Raw genomic sequence first — 22,314 nt, forward strand, 5'->3', positions numbered from 1 at the left:
ATACTCACCCCGCTCCCCATCTTTCTTAGTGTAATCGCTCCTAATTTCTCATCTTCAACATATGCAAGGGAAAAAGCTTCAAACCAGCGAGCTGCAAGCCCAGCAGATAAACTCTTAGCTGATGGGGACTCTCGGCCAAGCACTGAGGCACATCAAAGGCCCTGATGCAATGATGGACTAAGGGAGGAAACTGGGTGCTTACTACAGCCAGCAGAGGTTTCTTCGCTTTGTGTGCATGTGTGTGCATCCCAGTCTCACATGAAACGTGTCAACAGACAGCAAGTTTACCATTTACTGTAATTCAGGCTACGTTTTCTCACAGCCGGTGGTGGCGACTAAAAATATTTGCTGTCCTAATTCAATAAGCCATTACTGGGACAGAGTGAGGGGGGCCACATGCTTCAAAAGCCAGCGGTTTCCCTCTCCTTTTTTTTCTTTCTCGCTTTTATCCGCTGTTTACTGTACAAATGGAAAAATGGACGTCAATAAGCTCGTAAAATCAATACGTGCACTTACAAGCTAAATGCCGTCAAAAACAGCATTGATACTAATGGCCCCATCTGTTCGTGCGGATACACACTCGAACACATCTTCTCATGGTTGGAAATTATAGCCTCCACTCTGGACCGACTGAATTATTGAGCAACAGGAAGCAGGAAGAAAAGATCCCACTGGAGCATATCTGTGTGTGTGCTGATAAGTGGTTTAGCAAGGGATGCCCTATTTTATGTGCTCGTTTATTGCAGTACATCGTCACATGTACACACGTGTATACACACATACATACCCATGTATACACTGATCAATAAGCTGCTAAACTTACAGAAATTCTATTTTTTCCCATGGCAAAAGTATGCAACTGTATACAATACAAGATATTATTTTAAACTGGATAAGTGCTCTGTGCACTCTTCAGAAATTATAGTGATTTTGTTTTAAATACAGTGGCTTGCAAAAGTATTCGGTCCCCTTGAACTTTTCCACATTTTGTCACATTACAGCCACAAACATGAATCAATTTTATTGGAATTCCACGTGAAAGAGCAATACAAAGTGGCGTAAGAAGTGGAACAAAAATCATACATGATTCAGTTTTTTATTTTTACAAATAAATAACTGAAAAGTGGGGTGTGCGTAATTATTCAGCCCCCTGAGTCAATACTTTGTAGAACCACCTTTTGCTGCAATTACAGCTGCCAGTCTTTTAGGGTATGTCTCTACCAGCTTTGCACATCTAGAGACTGAAATTCTTGCCCATTCTTCTTTGCAAAACAGCTCCAGCTCAGTCAGATTAGATGGACAGCGTTTGTGAACAGCAGTTTTCAGATCTTGCCACAGATTCTCGATTGGATTTAGATCTGGACTTTGACTGGGCCATTCGAACACATGGATATGTTTTGTTTTAAACCATTCCATTGTTGCCCTGGCTTTATGTTTAGGGTCGTTGTCCTGCTGGAAGGTGAACCTCCGCCCCAGTCTCAAGTCTTTTGCAGACTCCAAGAGGTTTTCTTCCAAGATTGCCCTGTATTTGGCTCCATCCATCTCCCCATCAACTCTGACCAGCTTCCCTGTCCCTGCTGAAGAGAAGCACCCCCAGAGCATGATGCTGCCACCACCATATTTGACAGTGGGCATGGTGTGTTCAGAGTGATGTGCAGTGTTAGTTTTCCGCCACACATAGCGTTTTGCATTTTGGCCAAAAAGTTCCATTTTAGTCTCATCTGACCAGAGCACCTTCTTCCACATGTTTGCTGTGTCCCCCACATGGCTTGTAGCAAACTGCAAACGGGACTTCTTATGGTTTTCTGTTAACAATGGCTTTCTTCTTGCCACTCTTCCATAAAGGCCAACTTTGTGCAGTGCACGACTAATAGTTGTCCTACGGACAGAATCCCCCACCTGAGCTGTAGATCTCTTGTCTTGGTAGGTTTACAGTTGTGCCATACTCCTTCCATTTCTGAATGATTGCTTGAACAGTGCTCCGTGGGATTTTCAAGGCTTGGGAAATCTTCTTGTAGCCTAAGCCTGCTTTAAATTTCTCAATAACTTTATCCCTGACCTGTCTGGTGTGTTCTTTGGACTTCATGGTGTTGTTGCTCCCAATATTCTCTTAGACAACCTCTGAGACTGTCACAGAGCAGCTGTATTTGTACTGACATTAGATTACACACAGGTGCACTCTATTTAGTCATTAGCACTCATCAGGCAATGTCTATGGGCAACTGACTGCACTCAGACCAAAGGGGGCTGAATAATTACGCTCACCCCACTTTGCAGTTATTTATTTGTAAAAAATGTTTGGAATCATGTATGATTTTCGTTCCACTTCTCACGTGTACACCACTTTGTATTGCTCTTTCACGTGGAATTCCAATAAAATTGATTCGTGTTTGTGGCTGTAATGTGACAAAATGTGGGAAAGTTCAAGGGGGCCGAATACTTTCGCAAGCCACTGTAAATAAGGCACAAGTAAATTAAAAGATAAGGTAAACTCGCTCAGAATTCTGACTATCCTTGGAATCTTGACCTTTAAAATATTAATCTCAATATTCTGAAATTCTGATCCACAACCATCAACACCCAGAATTCTAACTTTATTCTCTTTAAATTTGACTTTTAGAATTTTGACAGTCAGATTTATGATGAGAAAATCAGAAGTCTAAGAAAAACATGGAGCAAAATTCTGAGAATTTAGTAAGAATTACAAGTAAAGTAGTGAGAATTCAGAGAAAAAGTGAAATTCCTGAGAAAAAAATCAAATTCTGGGATTAAAAAAAGAAAAGGAAATTCTCTCCGAGGAGAAACTTAATTCTGAGAATTAGGCAGAATTCTGAGTAAAATAGTGAGAATTCTGAGAAAAAACGAATTCAAGGGGCAAAATGATGAGATTACAGAGATTAGTGAGAATTCCAAGCAGATTTACGAGAAAAAAAATTCAGAATTTAAAATCAAAATCAAATTCTAAAAGTCTGAGAATAATCTCAGAATTCTCACAAAAAGGTTATAAAAAACATCAAATTATTCCTGTTATTAATGGTAACGTCATAAATCTGAGCAATAATCTGAATTCTGAGAGAAAAAAAAAGTCATGATCCCAAACTTTTTCTATCGTTTTCTACAAAAGGGGACGATTCCTGTCGATGCAAAAATAAGTCAGGTTGTGTAGAAGTCTATGAGAACATGGCCCCACCTGTCACTTAATCTATAACCTTAAATCTAATCTGATCTGAATCTATGAATTTCTAATGAGTGTTTTGTTCTATATATTGTGTATTTTATTAGCTAAACCCAGTGGGTAACAGATGAGGAACATACAAACATACATAAACTAAAATCATGATATTATTATCCTATCTATTTATTTATTATAGTGACACACCATTCTTTTCTATGACATTCCCCTTTCCCTAATTCATATGATTATGGGCCTTGAATAAAATATTTATATACTCCATATAGATGTTGCCACTCACAGAGCCCTAAGCAATGTTTATGTTTCACTGAGAGCGGTCCACTCGTCTAGGAGGAGCTAGAGAACATACAAACATAAATACATATGATCATTATAGCATGGTGACAAGTGGTTTCAAAAAGCCAAAAATGCTTCTCGAGGCTTTTCACAGGAATTTCAAAACCATAATAGCTACTTCCATATTTTATAGTCTATGAATACTGCATGTAGGGAGGTAAGGGTAGCCTGGAGGTCTTGAGCAGGCATGTCATGGTCTGGGCAGACTGTCTTTTTCTACCCCCTTTCTTCCTCTCTCTACCAGCCTACACTGTCTGTGCTTTCTCTCTCATCTCTCCTTTTCTCACCTACAGGTGGAGCTGGTTCTGAGGTCTTCTTTGCTCAGTCTTCGGGGTTCATCAGTCGCACCTTTTCCTCGTTTCTCATACTGCTGTTGATTTAATGACCGACTCTCACGTCCATTCTCCACCGGATTGTTCTCCAGCTCTGACTTGTAATTTAATATTTGCTTTAAGCACCCTGGCTCTCAAACTCTGGCTATAGAAGAATCTCCCCTCGGTTTACCCGTCATCCTCGACGCCCAGCTTCACCTGTAAATTGGGTGTTCAGCCTGCCAATACCACTCACCTGTCTGACCACTTTCTCCACTTGGTGAATTTAACTGCTTGTACCTTCTTCAACTAACCAATCAAAAAAAAAGTGGTTCGACCCACATCACTGGTTTGGAGAACTCGTGTTTTGAACGCTCAAGCCTGGCATTAGCATTTAACAGGACATAAGCACAAAGCAAGTCTGAACAAGGACGCTGGGCTCTGGCACAGTTGAGGCACAGCAACTTGTCCATCACAATGTTGCCACACTGTAAAGCATATCCTACTTTATTTGTGTATTGTTGTTGTTGTTTTTCAGTGGGACCTGAATTTACAAATGACAAACATGTTGCATGAAATGAGACTTGAAATTATCGTTTGAGGTCACGATCCTAGTGAGAAGTAAGGTTGTTTTCTAACAGTCTCCAATGCAGTTAGACTTCTTACTGCAACCCCAGGTTCGCCGCGGCTTTACTTTTCAGACCTGAAGGCCATGTTTATCTTTTATATGCAGAAGTTACTGCTATATTCAACAGCGCACCACTATTATTCCAAAAGCCCAGTAATATTAAAACACTAGTGAACTGTCTCAGGTATGAACAGTCATGGTTGGAGATTAACTTTTGCTCAGGTTGATGAAGTTTAACAGAAATTATTTTTATCAGGGGAACCCGGTGTGTTCGATGGGTACGACAGTGCTATTGGTCCTTTCGTCTCTTATTTGGATGACAATAAGAGACGAAACGTGATTCTCATGAACGTGATTCTCATGAAAATGTAATAGGAAGATCATTTGGGAATCTATGTGTCTGTAAATGAAAACACCAGAAGAAATTAACTGTGTGTATTAGCTAGAAACTAAAACTGAATCTGAAATCTTCAGTCTACAAAAATTAGGCATCAACCTTTGATAATTCACTTATTTAAAGCTTTAAATAAGTGAATTTTTAAAGGTTGATGCACTGGGATCACAGCAGCTCAAACTCCCTCTTCCCTGGTGTTTTCATCAAGCTCCTCCGAGGATATCTTAGCAGATATCAGGGCCAAATGTAATATGGAGTACAACTGCTCAGCGTGTTCCTCAGTGTCCCATTGATGCTGGATGTGCCGGAAAACCTTTGCAAGCATCCAAATCAGGTGGCTAAAGCATCTGAACTGACACCTTGCAAATGCAAAGGAGCAGCAGATGAATCTCATTGCAGCTGCTCATACTGTATCTAATTCACACTGTCAGGTGCTACCCAGGTCTGGGTAGCACCTGACAGTGTGGCTTCAGTGGAAAGGATGGTGCTGGAGAGTTGGAGGGAGCTTGCATGCTGGGTGGGTGAAGCAGTATCTATCAAATAAAAACCTAACAAGCATACCAAACCTACAGAAAGCATCTGAGCGGCTCTTGTATCAAGTTTCTAAACGTCTTTTTCCAAGAGGCATGATTTCCATGAGGCAAGTCTTTGTAAACGGACTAATTAGAGCTCCTCGCTATGTTTCGTGTCAGCGATGCAAAACAGAAACGGTGACGATTTGAAAAATATGCGTGTGTGCGTGTCACCAGGACAGTCTGCTGAATATCAAGAGCCATCATAGACAGTGGCGCAGACTGACAGGTATTGTGTAAATCAACAAACAGAGGGGCTTGTTTGTATCTCGAATGACAGCAAACAACAATGCTGCGCTGCTGAAGAACAAAACACCTCTACTTTCTACTGTCTCTCGTCTCGAGCGCCTGATAAGAGCCGAGAGCGTTACGGAGACATGAAGGCGTTGTGTGGGCCGCTGGAGAGTGTGGGATAAAAGCATTAAGGGTCCGTACACGTTGCAAGAAAAAGAAAAAGTCAGGAGATGAGCGCATGCTGCTGGTAAACCGAGACTGTTTCATTTTCTACGTCGGGTCACAAGGTAGAGAAATGAAACTGAGATTGCAAACACGTTATAATTAAAGCTCCTTTTACAGTCGTGGTATAAAATAGAGATTTCTAAATGTTTAAGTTTTAACAATGTGGCTATAAATTAAAAGGTAACAGTTAAATAGTGGGGGGAGTGGAGGGGGGGAGCATTCACACAAGTGCTTTTTCTTTCTATTCCTAAACAGTTTTAGTCTAACGTTCACAGACTCCCACTCCAATGGATGTATTTCTTCTTTTTCTTCTTCCTCCCTGAGCCTGGTTCTGCTGGAGGCTTTTTCCTGTTAAAAGGGAGTTTTTCCTTCCCACTATTGCCAAGCGCTTGCTCAAAGCATGTCATCTCATTACGGTCTTTACCTTGCAATATAAAGAGCCTTGGGGTGACTTTATATCAGCTCATATTCAGCTTTTTGTATAAGAACTCTATAAACAAGAGAAAAGAAAACATGGTCTGACCTCTCTCTGTATGTACCAACAGTAAAAGTACAAATGATAGCAGATGGGTTCGCTCATCAGACTTTACTTCAGCTCTCCTATACTTCTCTTAGTAACGAATCCTGAAAGTAAGTCCAGGTGACTCAGCCTCCACATTTTTATCAAAGATGACTAATCAGTGTCCTCCTCCACATTATACCTTTCCTCATCCTGTCTTCGCTTCTGACACTGCAGCGACTGCCTCGCTGGTCTCAAACAGCCCCGAGCATCGCTGCAGGGGGACAGAGAGGAAAACAAACGCTTTGGATCAGAGGTGATTTACCAGCGAGGCAGTTTGCCCTTCACAGTCTGCTTATACCTGCGTGACTTCCTCTGTGCGTAGATGAAATGCTCATTTCTACAGAAGTCATGAATGAAAGGGTGAACGTATATTATCAGTGTGGTGATGACACGGAAACAGAGCTAAACCCGACAGTTAAACCACAACAATGAACGATGCGGCTTATTTGTCAATAAAACAGATGGGTTGTTTGTTTATTTTTTAACAAAATCCATATGTTATTTTAAGAGGATTTGTTAAACTTCAAGAATAATAATCATTCCAGACAACAGGTGCACTGGAGAGGCAACGACAAGACAACCTCCAAAGAGGTAAGAATCTTTGCAGGTGATGGCCACAGATCACTGGTGATTGATTTTACTCCAGTTTGCCTTTTTCATGTCCCAGTCACTGCTGTTGGAATGAGAAAACATCTGGGATTGGTCCCGACCAATCTCCTTCTTATCCAGGATCAGGGGACCAGTGAGCTCCTGGACAGTGTGTGTCGCCATTTGGTTGCATCAGATGGACCTATACTATACATAATGTCCCACAGCCCTTTTGAGCAGTATATTAATGTGCGTTATGCTTTATGTTTACGTCTTTTTCTTACCCGGTGGCAAAGAAATGTCAGGGCAATTTTATTTTATTAAAAAAAAAGAAGTCATAATCATTTGATAACCTTTTGGTGGTGATGGTAGGGTTGTAGTGTGTACCGAGGATACAAATTCATGTTTCATTCATGCTGCTCGAAACCAGTTCTGTTAACCTTTTTATTCCACTAAAATCAAGCAATTTCATATACAGAAAATTCACTTAATTTTGTATTATTACAGCCCTCAAAATAACAGATTCTCCTATGAAACTGTACTGCACTAATGGACTAAAGTAACCAAGATGGATATCAGGACAGCTGTTGTGCAGAAATACCTTTATTCCCTGTTATCTTAGAGGGGAAGGGGGGGGGGGGGCTTAAATTGTTTTACTATGATTTCCTCTCACTGCTTTCAGAAGTGGCTACAGCATAATGAGAAAAAAAAAAAGAAAACACAGTTGATGCAATTTCTGGCTCTGGCTGTGAGAACGGTTAAAATGCAATCAGGTGAATCAGTGATGGGGAACAACAGGAGCCTGAGGCAACTGCAGGTCAAATCCCAGACCTCTCACCATCTCCTTACTCTAGTTACTCACTGCAAGCTACAATCAGACAGCAGCTTCACAGGAAACACAGAAAATACTTCTTTTTTTTGGTCACAAGTAAACTTCAGACTTTGCAGGTGTTTTATTTGATTGGACGCAGCATGAAGGAACTATTGATGATAAATTAAAAAGCAAGTTGTCTGCACTTCATGCAGATTGTTACAGTAAAATATGCGCCGCGCTTCTTTTGTGATAAACAAAACATTCGGACTACCTGTGGAACTTAATTTAGATGAGACTGTCAAATTACTGTTTTTGTAGTGCTTTTAATTAAAGTGCCTGTAATTCCCTTTTAAAATGTGTCGGTGTATGTTTTTAATGTTGGACCCCAGGAAGACTGGCTTATGCAATTTGCTAAACTTAATTACACTCAGAACCCCTGCAGTTAAAAGAGGATGTTAATTCAAAGAGAGCATGAAAAGGACTAAGCTGCACTTTGTGCCCTGCATGAACTAATACTATGTTTGATTTTCCAAAAATGTAGAGGGAAATGGTACAAAAGGCGCCGAGATCAGCTGATCCGTTGGAGGGAATGTGCTGCTGCCACAGTAGGTGGTCGTGTACGTGTCATCGCTTTAAAAGTGACAAACTTCCTTTGGTATCTGCCCTCAAACTGTCAAAAGTCAGGCTGATTTATTCGAGCTAAAGGGGGATGTCTGGTCCGATGCTTAGTTATATATGTACCTATAGCTGTTGAATTTGTGAGGGACTGCCTGTTTCTGAAACAACATTACACTTAGAGGCCACTTCCTTAAGTACACCTTGCTAATTTAGGTGACACCACACAGTTGCAACATATTTCCACATGGCCTGAAGCAATTCCGTCACATCCCAAAGGTGGGCAGGAGGGAGGGGCTTTACTTAGGACTAGCCGGGAGAACGGGAAAGAAAAGAAACAGCTAGACTAGACCAATGATGTCAGCATCGAGTTTTAAAGTGTGGGGAAGTGAGTTAAAGAATAGACTAGCAGCCAGACACCCAGAAAAGCACAGGTCCATGATTACCCATCTTTACCGAAATTACACACAAGCTTCATATCTAAATGCACTGATTAGACATCTTTCACATGCAGGTGAACAGGTGCACCTAATAAAGTGGCATGAGTGTATATGTGCTGACTAGAGTTCATCTTACTGTATGCTGTATGCATCAGTGAGGAAAATGATAACTGATAAATGCAAGTGAGGATATTCCAATATCTACGATACACAAATAAACTGACAGCACCACAAAATCGACACAGCATTTATTTATTTATTTATTTCAGAAACCTTAATACTGTGATCACTGCAAATGTCTTATTCATACCTTTACATTTTACAAAGACAATGGATCTGGGATGTAAACAGTATTTTCAATTGTTTAAAACGTATGGTCCTCTTAAAATAGTGTGCTTTGTTTCCAGTCAGAGCGGATCACCTCACCGTTTCCTCTGTTCTTCCAGCAGGAGCAAACAAAACAGATCAAGACTCAGCAGTGCAGGGCTGCGTCTCCGAGCTCTGGGAAACCTTCCTCCCCTGCTTCAATCACTGAAACCCAGCATCCCTACAGTTTACACAACATACGACCTCCTCCCGTCTGATCAGTGATGCTTGAGGAATAAAGTTATAAAGCACCTGTTTGTCAGGAGCTGCATTGGCAGGGAAAACTACAGAGCAACATTCTAGACAAGGTTGCACAGGAATCCATCAATTCACCCTTTTTATATCCAAAACCTGTAAACACTATGCTTTTTTTCTTTAATGTAAAACACATTGTTGTGCAAAGAATCTCAAAAATAAGATATTGCAAAAAAAAAAAAAAAAAAAAAAAAAAAAAGAAGAAGAAAAGAGAAGAAAAGAAAAGAAAAAGAACATCTGAACATTCAAATTTCTGATATCCTTCAGTGAAGCAGCAAAAACAACGCTGAGGAGAGAAAACCCACGTTCACTGCAAGGTAACAAAGACGAGTGAAACCCCAGACCGGCTTATGTTTGTTTCTGACTTAGTGTAAACTGAATCTAACATCCAAGTTGATGCACACTTTTAAAGATGCAAGCAAAACATCTGCACGTTCTGTCATTTGGCCATACTTCATTTAAAATACAAAAAAAAAAAAAATTAACCTTGACCACTTTCCTTTTACAATAAAATATAAACATTGCTTTTAGTTAATTTAATCATTTTAATCATTGATATAGTTTTGGACAGAAACCCAGTGTACATGGTATATAATTTACAGTCAACACTTTACGGATAGGGGCCCATTTGCGCCAAGAAGACTCACCTTTTTTCATTAATATTTCAAGGATTTCACATTAGTGGATGACTCGTTTTCACAACTGGCCAGCTTGAAAAACTTAAAATTAAAAAAAGGGAAAAAAAAAGACCAAATCTGGTGTTGACTATCTACTGGTGTAACTGTCGTCCACGCAGACTGACGGGAGATTCCTAAAACAGAACCAAAACGTTTGCTAACAGTCCACTCGTGTCTCTGCGAAACTGCAGAGCTTAATGAGCATGTCGGTTATAGTAAACATCATATTTCTTTTAGGCTCGTTTATATTCTCTTTACATTCAGACTGGGAGATCATTTGTGCTGTGCGATGCAGGGCTTCTAATTGCATAAATGTGAGATGCAAATTTACTTGGGGCGAGTCAAAAACTTTAGCGCGGGGGAATTAAGGCTTTCGCCAAGTTTAAATGGACACGCTTAGGCTTCGACCTCAACGCCCCTGTTGTCGTGTCAAACACCCAGCTGTGACTCTTGCTTGTGTTGTAAGCAGCTTTGTGATGTGGGGGAAGAAAAAAAAAACAACCTGTCTTCCGGCACACTTGTATTACAGGGGCCAGTGGCTCAAGTAATTGAATGCAAAGGCACACACGCAGACAGACTTCCACAAATACTCATCACTGTGTCGGGAGGCTGGCCTGACTGACTGAAGAGGAGAAATAAGCATCTGAGCAAATGAAAGGATGACGCCTCTCAGCCGAGTCGACGACTGTGAGTGTGAACTCAAGTTAAAATCGTATCTGGTGAGTGCGTGCGTGTTACTGTACCAGGTGTGCTTATCTTTCAGGATGAAGGAGAAGAGCCTTTCCCTTTTATCTGTTCCCCAGGTGCTGTTTCAAAGGCATGTCCCTGCTCTGCCTCGGAGTAAATGACCAAGATAAGTGACTGTAGGCACGGCTGGATTGACTGATGTACATTCACACGATGACAACACACACACACACGGGTACAGCTGATACTGTAGCCCCCTCCTAACAGATAGCCACATATGCAATTTCTGTTGATTCCTCACATTCCTGACATAAACTGAACCTGAGGAAAACTATAAATGCTCTGCAGACACAACATCCACACACACACACTCACACACAGACACACACACCTTAGGTCTGCTCCTTTTTTTTTATCAAAAATACACCTGTGATTGTCTCTCAAGGCTGGCTTCTGATTATTCCTCCTGTCCTGTTTGTGTGGCCTCCACGGTTTGATGTCTGACTGATTGCGGAAGAGGCGTTAGAAAAATACAGAGTGACTGGCAGCACATTTACAAATCATGACATTTCCACTGGTCACCACTAGAGGGCACTGTAAGCAACACGACAGCAGGCTTGGGCACCACAAAATACAACAGAATACAGAATAAAAACCATATAAGTCAGGCTTTAGCCAGAATTAAGAAAGAAAGCCATTTAAATAATATAGCTAGTGACCGTTTGTCTTGAGGAACTAAACACTGATGTCAGTTGTACTATACGAATAGAACAACGTATTTATTGGATTATAATACAAGGAAATAAATAAACCTGGGGGAGGAAAAAACAACATTCCAACTTTTCCATCTCATTAATGTCTCTGTCACTTTTAATCAGCAGCTGTCTCTGCAGACAGTGGGATGATGTTTAGAGTTCTCACTTTCCTTTTCCCCCCTCACAGTTCAGTGGGAAAGGATAAAGGCTCTTGTGCAGCACAAATCGGCAGCCTTGTAAGCTCCAAATCATCTTTTCCTACTTTAAGCGTCTCTTAAGAGAGTCCTGACTTCTTCCTATTGCTTTTAAGACACATATAATTAGGAGGGACCAAAGCACTACGGATCAGTCCTGGGTTTTTTTTGTATTTTTTGTTGTTGTTTTTTTAAGTGGCATCGTTTGCCGATGGCTTTTAAATATCCCCCTCTGTCAGGATGTTGTAATCCAGATTTGACTGACACAGAAGAGAGAAAGTGAGATCGAGAGAGAGAAAGAAAAAGAGAAACTGTACAAATCCCTCCTGTGCTGAAGCAGAGCGACCTGTTTCCGTGTGGGTGGCTGCGGTCGAACAGCCAGAGCGACCGTCCGGTGGTTTCAGCCTTCGAGGGGAGGGCACGCAGGTGTGAACGAAGTGAAAACCTCTCCCGTGTCCTCTGCTCTTGTGGTTTCAGATTGATCGTTTCTGTATGTGTGTTTGCATGCGGTCGTTTGTGTTCCAGTAGCTGGACCGGCAGATTGATGGCGTACCCGTCTTGACTTTGCGGGACCATTTTTAAGAGACTTTCATTCAGATCACCTTGGTGTCTCTGTAACCCCACCCCACCCATCCTGTGGCAGCTGAGATTTGGCATAAAGGACTCGAGTCCCCTTTTAGAGCAGCTGGGCATCATTTAAAAAGACTTGCTGGGAAAAAATATTTTTAAAAAAACAAGAATAAATGTCCTAAAAAGAGAAGCACATCCACGTGAAACAAAATCTACAGATAGGAGGCGGAACTTCTTTGCGTGCACCGCTGGAACAACCGCAAGAGGCAAAGTCGACTTCTTTAGAAGGTGGAGGGTGTGAAGTGCTTTCTCCTGGTCGGCAATTTAAGAAAAGAGATTTTGTCACACGAGAGAAAGACAAATTCAACAGCTCTCATAGGTGAGAATGACACCCATTTTCTTGAGTGTCATCTTCCTAAGTTTAACAGAGGGTCTGCGAGGAGAGACCGAGACTGGTCGACGGCATTACCCACTGATGGCTGAAGCCAATAGAAGATGGTTGACGGATTCAGCATCAGGATAATTCAAGTCCAACAACAACAATCTCCCGTTTCCTCGTGAGTGTCGATCCTCCTCTGCCTCTTTATCCAGAGTGTGTGTGCGTGTGTGTGCGCTCATGTTTGCATTTGTGTGCATGTGTGTAGGTTAAAATGTGGAGGTGGGAGTCAGTTCATGTCTATGGTGTTGAAGACCCACTCGGTGAACTTCTTGAGCTTGGCAGCAGAGGTCTGGGACTCCTCCTGCAGTCTCTGGTTGTCCTCCCAGAGTCTCTTGATCTGAGCCTGAAGCCTCACCTTTTCTTCCCGCTCCTGCGGAAGGTGGAGAAAGGTGGGGTTAAATTACTTGTTTTCATTAACCCGTTATTAAGCGATTAACAGTGGACAAAGTTTTTCTTAAGCAATCAATTCGATCTCTGCTGTGTTTATGTAAACTAAATCTCGGGCCTGCAGTCAGCGAGTCGCAGCTAGATAGAAGTTTGTGATTTTGTAAACAGATATTATCAGCTGACATTTTAAACCCGAAGACAGCACAACGAAATAAACTCCGAGTCGGGTGCATGAACATAAATATTGAGGCTCAGTCTAGGAAGGTAAAGAACACACTGAAGGAAACAATAAAACTGGAGCGAGCTGCTGTCAGTCAGCTGCAGTCGATTGCTGCTGGGGTGAGAGAGGCGCGTATTAGCTTTCTTGGTGTCAAACTGATTTCCTGTTATGTTAAAAGTAAGAAATGTAGAAAAGCTTTGCAACATTTCACGAGACAGCTGAAAGTTTCCCAAGAATTGCGTTACACGTGAATCTCAAACCGCAGCAGTTTTCTGAGTGAAAACTTTTCACTGTCACAAAAGGTCAGACTCAAAGAGGGGATGGTGAGGGAGCTATAAGGTGATAAAAAAAATTCAACCACCTGACTCGTGGTTTCTAATGCCTGAGTGGACTGTACCACTGGAGAAGGGGGTGATTAGTGATAGTCCATCCTTTTTCTTCACTGCTTTTCCAATTAAGCATGGTGGGAGGCTGGAGCGAGCTCTCATAGGGCAAAAGGTATCCTACCTTTTATCCTACCTATCCTAACAGGACTATCAAAGTTTGTCGCTTTTTGCTGTGATGTTTAAGTTAATATACTATATTCCATAAAGTCGAAAGTTACAGGACTATGATTTATTCATATCATCAATAACCTTACGGTTAATTTTAGGGAAAAAGCCATATTTTCAGCCTATGGGCAGAGGTGTCTTGTATTCTGTTGCTTCTTTGCTATTTCCTTACACTCTGGCGTTTGATGTATTTCACCATACTCGTAACTCTCAGCCGCTTCAACCTCACTACCAAACATGAAGCATTAAAAGTACAAATCATGACTTTATGGTTAGTATTTGGTGTGAATAAGGTTCTGACCTCTGTGGTGTGCAAAAACATTTGTTTGGACCACGAGCCAAAGATAATCTTCCCCCTGCTGATAATGTTCTTATCAAATAAATCATTTTAGTTGTAATGACAGATTTGTAGGAGAGCTTTGTGAGAGCCTAAAGTAACATGATATTTTTTTTGTCGTATCCAATTATTGCAGAAGACAAAGGAAATCACCAAACATCTGCATTTGAGAAGCTGACAGCAATAAAGTGGCTGATTTCAGTTGTCCCTGATTTGTTTTCTACTAATCAACTACTCGTTTTATAAAAAAAAGTTTTTGAAACAATAAATCTCTCAAAGTTTTTTAAGCAGTAACTGAAATATGGACATGAACTGTGAAACACTGGACGAGTGAACAGGAAACATGGGAAACTTTTTCCAGGTGATTTAAACGTTATCATTTTAGTGGCCGCAGTGAAACTTGAGTCAGCAGTTAGCAACAACAATAAGCAGCAGAGTGGACCTAAGAGAACAATAGAAACGCTCAACTGCTGACTTTGTATATTCTTTTGAAAACAAAATATTTATTTACACCACCCGCTCCACGTTCCACTGTATACAAAGGCAACTGAAGTCTGTATCTTTCATTCACACTTCAAAAGAAGAGGGGAACCAAAAATGATTCTTTTAGCGCAGCACCGAGCAAAAGTTTGCACAGGACTCAATGCAGTCATGTGAAAAAACCAGTTTATCCTTACAGTAAGAGGATAATGTGTCACCAGGTGCTGCTAAATCTGATTGGCTGATCATCAGTTTGAGCATCTCTATAAATTCTTCTATAAAAGCAGATTTTTGACAGTTTGCTGGGTTGGAGCGTTCAAACATTTCACTGATAAGACATCAGCAATGATCTTAGAGAAGCACTTCTTACTGCCCATCAATGCCATTTGCAAACAATTTGAAGACCGTCACTCGACAGTGAGAAAGATTATGCACAAATGCAAACATTCAAAACAGCTGCCAATCTTCCCAGAATTGAACGTCCCAGCAAATTCACCTCAAGGTCAGACCGAGTAACGTTCAGAGAAAAACCCTGGAGCTACAGGCCTCAATTAGCATGTTAAACGATAAAGTTCATGACAGCACAATTAGAAGAAGACTCAACATCTATGGCTGTTTGGAAGGGTTCCCAAATGAAAGCCTTCACTCCTGGAACAATGTCCTTTAGACAGATTAGAATAAAATGGGACATGTTGGGCCTTCTTCTTCTTCTTTTTTTCTCCGCAGGACTGTATATATTTATTCAAACTGTGTGTCATGTTTTAGGTTCCGTCTCACCTTCTTCAGGTCCTCCTGAAGCATCTTCACCATGGCCTCCAGCTTAGTCACTTTCCTCTCCAGCCCTATATGTCCCTCACTGCGGCAAGAAAAGAAAGTCAACCTGAGTAAACACTGCATACATCTTTGAAGTGGAATTTTATTAGCAACAAACTCTTGTTTACCCTGTATATTCCAGTTCTACTGGATACTGAATTCAGTTATTAATCTATATATGTACACACACCATCTGCTTCTTGTATTATCTGGTTAGACGTGAAACTTCTTCTTGTTGCACTGATAGTTAATTAATTTCATTTTAAAAAGTCTAATTCCCAAACCAAACCAACTTTGTCACATAGTATATGCAACATTACAGGTAGGCAGTACTCCGTTAACCTGCTCAGCACCTCTGGATCTTGTAATTTCTCATTCTGTGCAGCTGGATGGCTTTAGCTCATTTGCTTTGTGAAGTTGTTTTTTCATGAAGGAAAATAGGACAGTAATTTTATCTTTTGTCTGCAGTCCTGAGGTGATGTGTGTTCGCTGCACATATCTTGCATGTGAACATTTAACACAGACTACAGCGTGTGTGTTGTGTGTACCTAGACGAGGGCCGTGACAGTGGAACAGGCTTCAGCTCTATGTGAGACTGCTGTGGACTGGAGGTGCCGCTGCTCCGGTGGTTTGAGTCACCAAAAACAAAACTTCTCTGGACTAAAAGAAGACAGAAAAGTGAGGGCAAAGAATACCAAGTGTTTGCTTTAACTACTAGTAAAAGCAGGAGAACTATACCATAATGTGTGTTTCGCTCATTCTCAAAGGTATTGGCCACGTCCACCAGGTGTGTCCATTCGAGGGGACTGTCTCTGTCTGAAGAGGGGAGGGGCATGAGCTCCTGAGGGAGAGGTCCACGATGACGCTCCACCAAATCCACCAATGATGTGTCAGATGCCGAAAGGTCACCTGTTAAATTAAGTTTTGAAAAGTGATTTTTCCACACTTTTGAGCATTTTTATTGAAAAGAGGGGACAGCAGGAAAAAAATAAAATAATTTAGGTTTAGCCTTCGCTGTCATTATCACATAATATTAAGAGATATGGTAACCAAATATGTCCTTGGCAAATATAAGCACCTCTTAGTTCTGCAGAAAACATAATGAGCTGCGTTGCATTTATTCAAAGCACCCTTATTTAATTATTTTCTAATGCATTTGGTTATTTCCCATTGCATAACAGTAACAACTATCAGCAACAAATTATGTCTTCAGTATATGAAGCGAGTTGCCAGCCTTCTACTCAAGCTTACCATGCAGTTTGACTCCCAGCTTATAGGAAGGCCGTCTAAGGGGCACGCCACGAGTGGTGGGCGAACGTGGGAGGGTGGAGCAGCTGAAGAGAACGTCAGCGGCGAGAGCCGGTTCAGGAATGTTGTCGCTCAGGGAGGGAAGGCGCTGGCCACGATAAATGCTCTCATCTGATAGAGTGCGATGGAGCGAGCGACGGCGGCTGAGAGGCTGCTCTGGCGGCGACTTCTGGCTATGCTGCGCAGGGTGAAAGTGAGCAGGTGTTACTTTAATGATCACATTTAATACTGCACAGAGTCTTCTCTGACACCTGTGTGAGACCAGGGGCTGCAGTGCTGCTCTACATCAGCTACAGCCTCTCTCCTGTTTGATCTGCTGCCAAAAAACATTCGCCACACATCAAATACATTTTTTTCCCCCAACGATGTGCAGGTGAATGACCTATTCTAGCTACAAGCAGACGAGCATTAACACCCGATTTTTATGTTTGATATTTGACCTTTGCTTTTACAATTGTACCACTGCCTGCGAAAAGCTGAAGTGGCTGCGAAGGTGGACGGAACAAGCAAAGACTGCAAATTGAGCTTTCCAAGTGAATTCACTCCACTCACCTGACAAATTCTCTGAAAGCTGTGCAAACCTTTATAGTAGCTGCTTTTGGTCTTAATGGCAGACGTACCTTTTCTTTATGTTTTCGTGGTGGCGGGGGACTGTCTGGAGCACTGTGCCTCTTCACATCTTCCTCCATTGTAGACTTTGCGTGAGTCTGGGGCGAGTGCATGTCTCTCAGAGATGGCCTGGCTGCCGGGGTTGGAACCACGTCTACTCCACTTTCTCCTGGAGATTTCCTAAGACACAAACACACACGCACACACACACACACACACACACACAAAGTGTCAGTAAAAAGGCAGTTGTGAGAAAATCATGTTGCACTGATAATGTTTTATATAATGACACAGAAAATAAAGATATGTAGCCTTTCAATGGGAAAAAAATAAATAAATAAATAATCACATTCAGGGTGTGCATTATAGCACTTAATGCAATACTCTCTTGAGCCACAAGGGGGTAATCAAGTAGTACACATGATATTACATGAAAACCGTTAATGTAAAAATTGTAGTATTAGTTGTAGTAGGATTAAAAGCAGTCTGCCAAATGAAAGCACTGCTATAAATCAGAGGAAAGTTCAATTTGATCCAATGAGTATAAATGCAGTAATGCAGGGGGAAAAAGACAGCCACAGTGGCAACATTAGGCATCATTCATTAATGTGGTTGGGAATAAAGTGAATTTCAATGCACTGTACTATGCCCAATGAACCATCTGAAGGATTTGCCAAATTTAGAAAAATCAGACCGGAACATCTTTCACCTGTTAATTTGTTCTGTTTCTTCATTATTAACCAACCGCCTGAAAATAAAATCACCAGGATCAATAACTTCTTGTGAAAGTTAACACTGAGCTGACACAAAAACATCCAACTCTCTTTTGCCGAGGCATTTAAAGCTCAAAAACCTCTAGAGGAATTATTGATAACATATAACTTTAATAATATATGTAACTTTTCACACCTCAAATACACAGTTTGAATAACAATTCAAGACTTTTGTTGTTTTCTACTTTTTGTATAGTCCTTTCATCCTTACTTGCGCGTGTCTCCGAAGTCGACAGAATTGATGGTGGAGCCGGGCTTCCTCCAACCAATCAGGTACTTGGACTGAGCTCCTTGGCGCGGGTAGAAGCTCTTGGGCCCAGGGGACACTGAGGACTGAGATGAAGGGGAGGTTGCCGAAGAGGACGACTCCTCTCTGGGAGAGCTGTGGCCCGAGTGGCGAGCACTGATGGACAGAGGAAACGAACAGGATGTGGAAATAGTAATGAAACATATGTACACAACTTGCATCATAATCCTCACTAAACAACAACAACAAAAATACATCTTAAAGCAAAGACAGGCTTTTTCTTTTAAACCCAGATCTGTGCATTATTTAGGCAAGAATCTTAATGCTTTTACGTTTTAAGAAGTCAAGCTTGGTCTTAGGTCAAGCAGTAATACAAAATTCAGCAGTGAGACATCTTTTATCAAGGAACTTTGAGGTAGGGCATATATTATTCAGGTATAAATGGAAAACTATATGAAAGTATCACCTGCTGTCAAGCCAATCTTGGCAAGCCCCCCCTCCCTTTTTTTTTTTACCCTCCATCACTGTGACAGAATACAAATGTAGTTTTAATGCTGGACACATGATACCGAGGTCATGAGGTGTAACTATCATTACTGGTGATTTAAGACTCTTCAAATGAGAAGAGCAGGTCACTGGAGTTCCTTCAGATCTTCATATAACAGCTTAACTTAAAAAAAAAAAAGTTGGCATGTGTAGAGGGAGTTAAAATTACTCTTTAAGGCTGGCTTCACGTTTAAAAACGTGTCTGTGGATGCAGTTTGCAGTATAAAAGTACTTGAGAGTGTTAGGTGAGGGTAAAAAAGGTTCTAGGTTTGAACCAGTCTAAAGTTGCTTATCAGGTTAACTGGTAATGCTAACTGGACTGGCTGCTAGTGTGATGGTTTTGTTTGTTTCTCTGTGTTAGCCTGCTAAAAAAAACAACAAAAAAAACCCCACCCCAAACTGAATAATAAAATAATAGAAAAATATATATGACAAAGTGTGCCAGCACAAGGGAGCTGAACAGATGGTGAAGGAAACTTCATGCATCCAGTATATATAAATCACTGATTTCCACAGGAATAAATTGGCACCAGATACATGTTAAGTGTCCTGACCTAGCTGTAAGTGTCAAATACTTACAGTTGTAAAGTAAGTCATAAATTTGATTAATTTGTAGTCAAAAAACACAAAAATCAAGAGAAAAACCACCAAAACCGATTCGGTGGTTGAAATTCTGTAGTTAATCAGCTGATTCCTAAGATGGAAATTGGCAAATAGAGGGACTAACACACAAACTTCAGTGCTTGTATCCACATTTAAAAGATTATTTCTGTTATCTCATGCACTACAATGACTGCAGCAATCAAGCAAATACTGAGATAATAAATTATGAAATGGATGAGGCCAGATCTCAATGCATAACTGAAGCTCGATTAGTTATAGCTGTGAGATGAAACATATTTTGAATGAACCAATTTATGTTATTCATTGTCAATCAATGTTAAACAACTTGAGTTTTTTTTTAGTGTATTGTGGCTAAGGGATCAGTTGCTTATCCTATCAAGGTAAGAGTGACAGGACAAAAGTGGTAAAGCTGAGTGAGCTGCACAAATACAGTTAATGCAGGTTTAATCAGGTAGATTTATATTTACTCAGTCTATTCATTACATCCCAAGCTGTCAAACTCAATTGTGTCGTTGTCACTCTGACCCAGTCATTTTCTTCTGAATTATCATTTTACGCTCTCATTCATCAAACCCACCTCCTAACCATTTCAGATCAGAGATCATCACCTAAATCTCCAACTGCTTCATCACCACCACCAGCATCTAGACTCCAGGGGAGGGTTTGGGTCTACTTCCTACCATTGTTGGACTTTGCTGTCAAACTCTACTTTAATAGATTTAATTCAGGTCTTTCAAACAATTGCTTCTTAGTGAAATGTGTTTATTTGAAAACAGTATGATGATGCATTTGCCATCTGCTTCTAGAAGCAGTTTACCTCAACCTCAGGTATGATCATGTCATCACGTTACGTTCTAGGTGCAATTCTTAGGCTTCAAGGTGAGAAACAACAAATGGAGTACAGTGTTTGTGGTCATTAGCTGTATGCAATTGAATCAAAAGTGGGATCTCTTCTCAAATCTGTTTTTCTTCAGTGTTTTACAAAAGCTTTAACCATCCAGCGTTTTCTAAGAAGAAGCTAAAACATTTTTCTTCTGTCAGGAGTCTTAATCATATCACAACATTTTTCTGGAAACTTCCACCCTCAAGCCTGCACTCCCTGCCTTAGAGGATAAGTTTAATACTGAAACTTTAGGTTTTACACCCACACCCACACACACCTTGAGTGAGATCCAGTGTCACTCAGGCTGTAGGTGCTGCTGTCTCTAACAAGGAGGTGAGTAGGTGGACTTCGACCTGTTCCATCCATGCTTCTCTCTCCTGGAGGGCCAGGAGACTCGGCAGCAGCAGGCGACCTCTCGAGCATCCTGCGGCCTCCCTCGGTTGGACTGTGCCATGGGGACGCTGACCTCTCCCTGCTGTCTCTGCCTCCACTGGGAGCCAGCAGCGAGGTGGTGCTGCCGTGGTGAGAGTGGGGGTGGGCGTGGTGAGAGGCTCCAAAAGAGCCGCTGTCGATACCGCTGTCGGCCGAGGCGCCCTGGAGGTAACCACCTCCTCCCAGGCCATTGGGTTCTGGGTCACCCTGGTCACCACTGGAGCCCCCACCAGTCCCCATATCATACCATTTGTCGCTGTCGCTGTGGCCCCCACTGGAAGTAGTGCTGGATAGTGTGTTACTACTGGAGTGACCGGAGTAAGGGCCATCCGACTGCATAACGACAGATAATAGGGACGAGTACAGGGGAAATGATAAAATATTCTGGTTATACAAAAAAGCCTAAATGTTCATGTTACATCACCATCATGTCAAAAACCATGTAAAGCCTGACCTGGCTGCCCTTCTTCGGGGACAGGTGGATGACTTGCTCTTGCCTCTGGATACGAGGAGCTCCCGAGTATCCTTGACCAGACTTCGAGACTGGCGCCTCTGCAATAAATAGACCATTACACAGAGCTGGGGTTGGTGACAAACACATGAGAGCACACCCTGTGGCACAAACATCGTTGATGAATACACACAGAAGTTATGTTCATTTGCATATATTTTACTACTACAGCAGTTGCGCTTCCGAGAGGTTCACGACACTGATTTTATTTTGCTTTTGCCATGTCCATGAACAAAAACCCACATCACTTGTCAGCAAAAGCCAAGCACATCAAACACAAATTTGTCCCCAGATGGTCCCTGCTGGCTTTGTTTGTTCTGGGCAAGCTGTGCCGCATGAGAAAACGTGTGTATGTGTCCCGAAGCAAAACTTGGGGTATAATTGGGACTATTGTATAATCCTGTGGATGTTATGCAACAAGACCTACAGAGAAGGCTGCTAATGACCACAGCATCATGACAGAGGGAGTAAAGAGAAATATCATAACATCTGCTGGAATGAATCTAGAAATGTAGATTCAGTCGCACATTAATCTGCAAAGTTGCACCACAGCCCACGGGGCTCTCCACTAATAAAGGATGTAAGCACGTGTGCATGCCTGCTTTTCAGGAGTGCACGTGTTTATATACAAGCATATGTGGGTATTTGTGTATTGTTCACTTTCTGAAGAGTTACCCTTTTAAGCTAAATATAAAAAAAGTATTGAAAAGTCATGACAAATAGTAATTTCTCCATGAA

General features: G+C 41.5%; 1 protein-coding gene across 2 annotated transcripts in view; it reads right to left on the reverse strand.

Annotated features, from left to right (window-relative positions):
- Positions 1–9,148: 9,148 nt before the first annotated feature.
- The window catches only part of sipa1l1 (signal-induced proliferation-associated 1 like 1), an 89,722-nt gene continuing 76,556 nt past the window's right edge, over positions 9,149–22,314 (reverse strand). For both annotated transcript variants that reach the window (XM_084954438.1, XM_084954436.1), the window contains 9 exons: positions 21,520–21,617; positions 20,911–21,398; positions 18,545–18,736; positions 17,572–17,740; positions 16,895–17,129; positions 16,382–16,552; positions 16,192–16,303; positions 15,608–15,686; positions 9,149–13,225 (listed from right to left, as the gene is read on the reverse strand). In XM_084954438.1, the coding sequence (XP_084810564.1) occupies positions 13,082–13,225; positions 15,608–15,686; positions 16,192–16,303; positions 16,382–16,552; positions 16,895–17,129; positions 17,572–17,740; positions 18,545–18,736; positions 20,911–21,398; positions 21,520–21,617 (1,688 nt within the window). In that variant the 3' untranslated portion in view covers positions 9,149–13,081. The remainder of the gene's footprint in view (positions 13,226–15,607; positions 15,687–16,191; positions 16,304–16,381; positions 16,553–16,894; positions 17,130–17,571; positions 17,741–18,544; positions 18,737–20,910; positions 21,399–21,519; positions 21,618–22,314) is intronic.

The sequence above is a fragment of the Perissodus microlepis genome, chromosome 15 (assembly GCF_051167445.1).
Source record: "Perissodus microlepis isolate ML-2025 ecotype Zambia chromosome 15, ASM5116744v1, whole genome shotgun sequence".
In the NCBI taxonomy this organism is placed as follows: Eukaryota; Metazoa; Chordata; class Actinopteri; order Cichliformes; family Cichlidae; genus Perissodus; species Perissodus microlepis.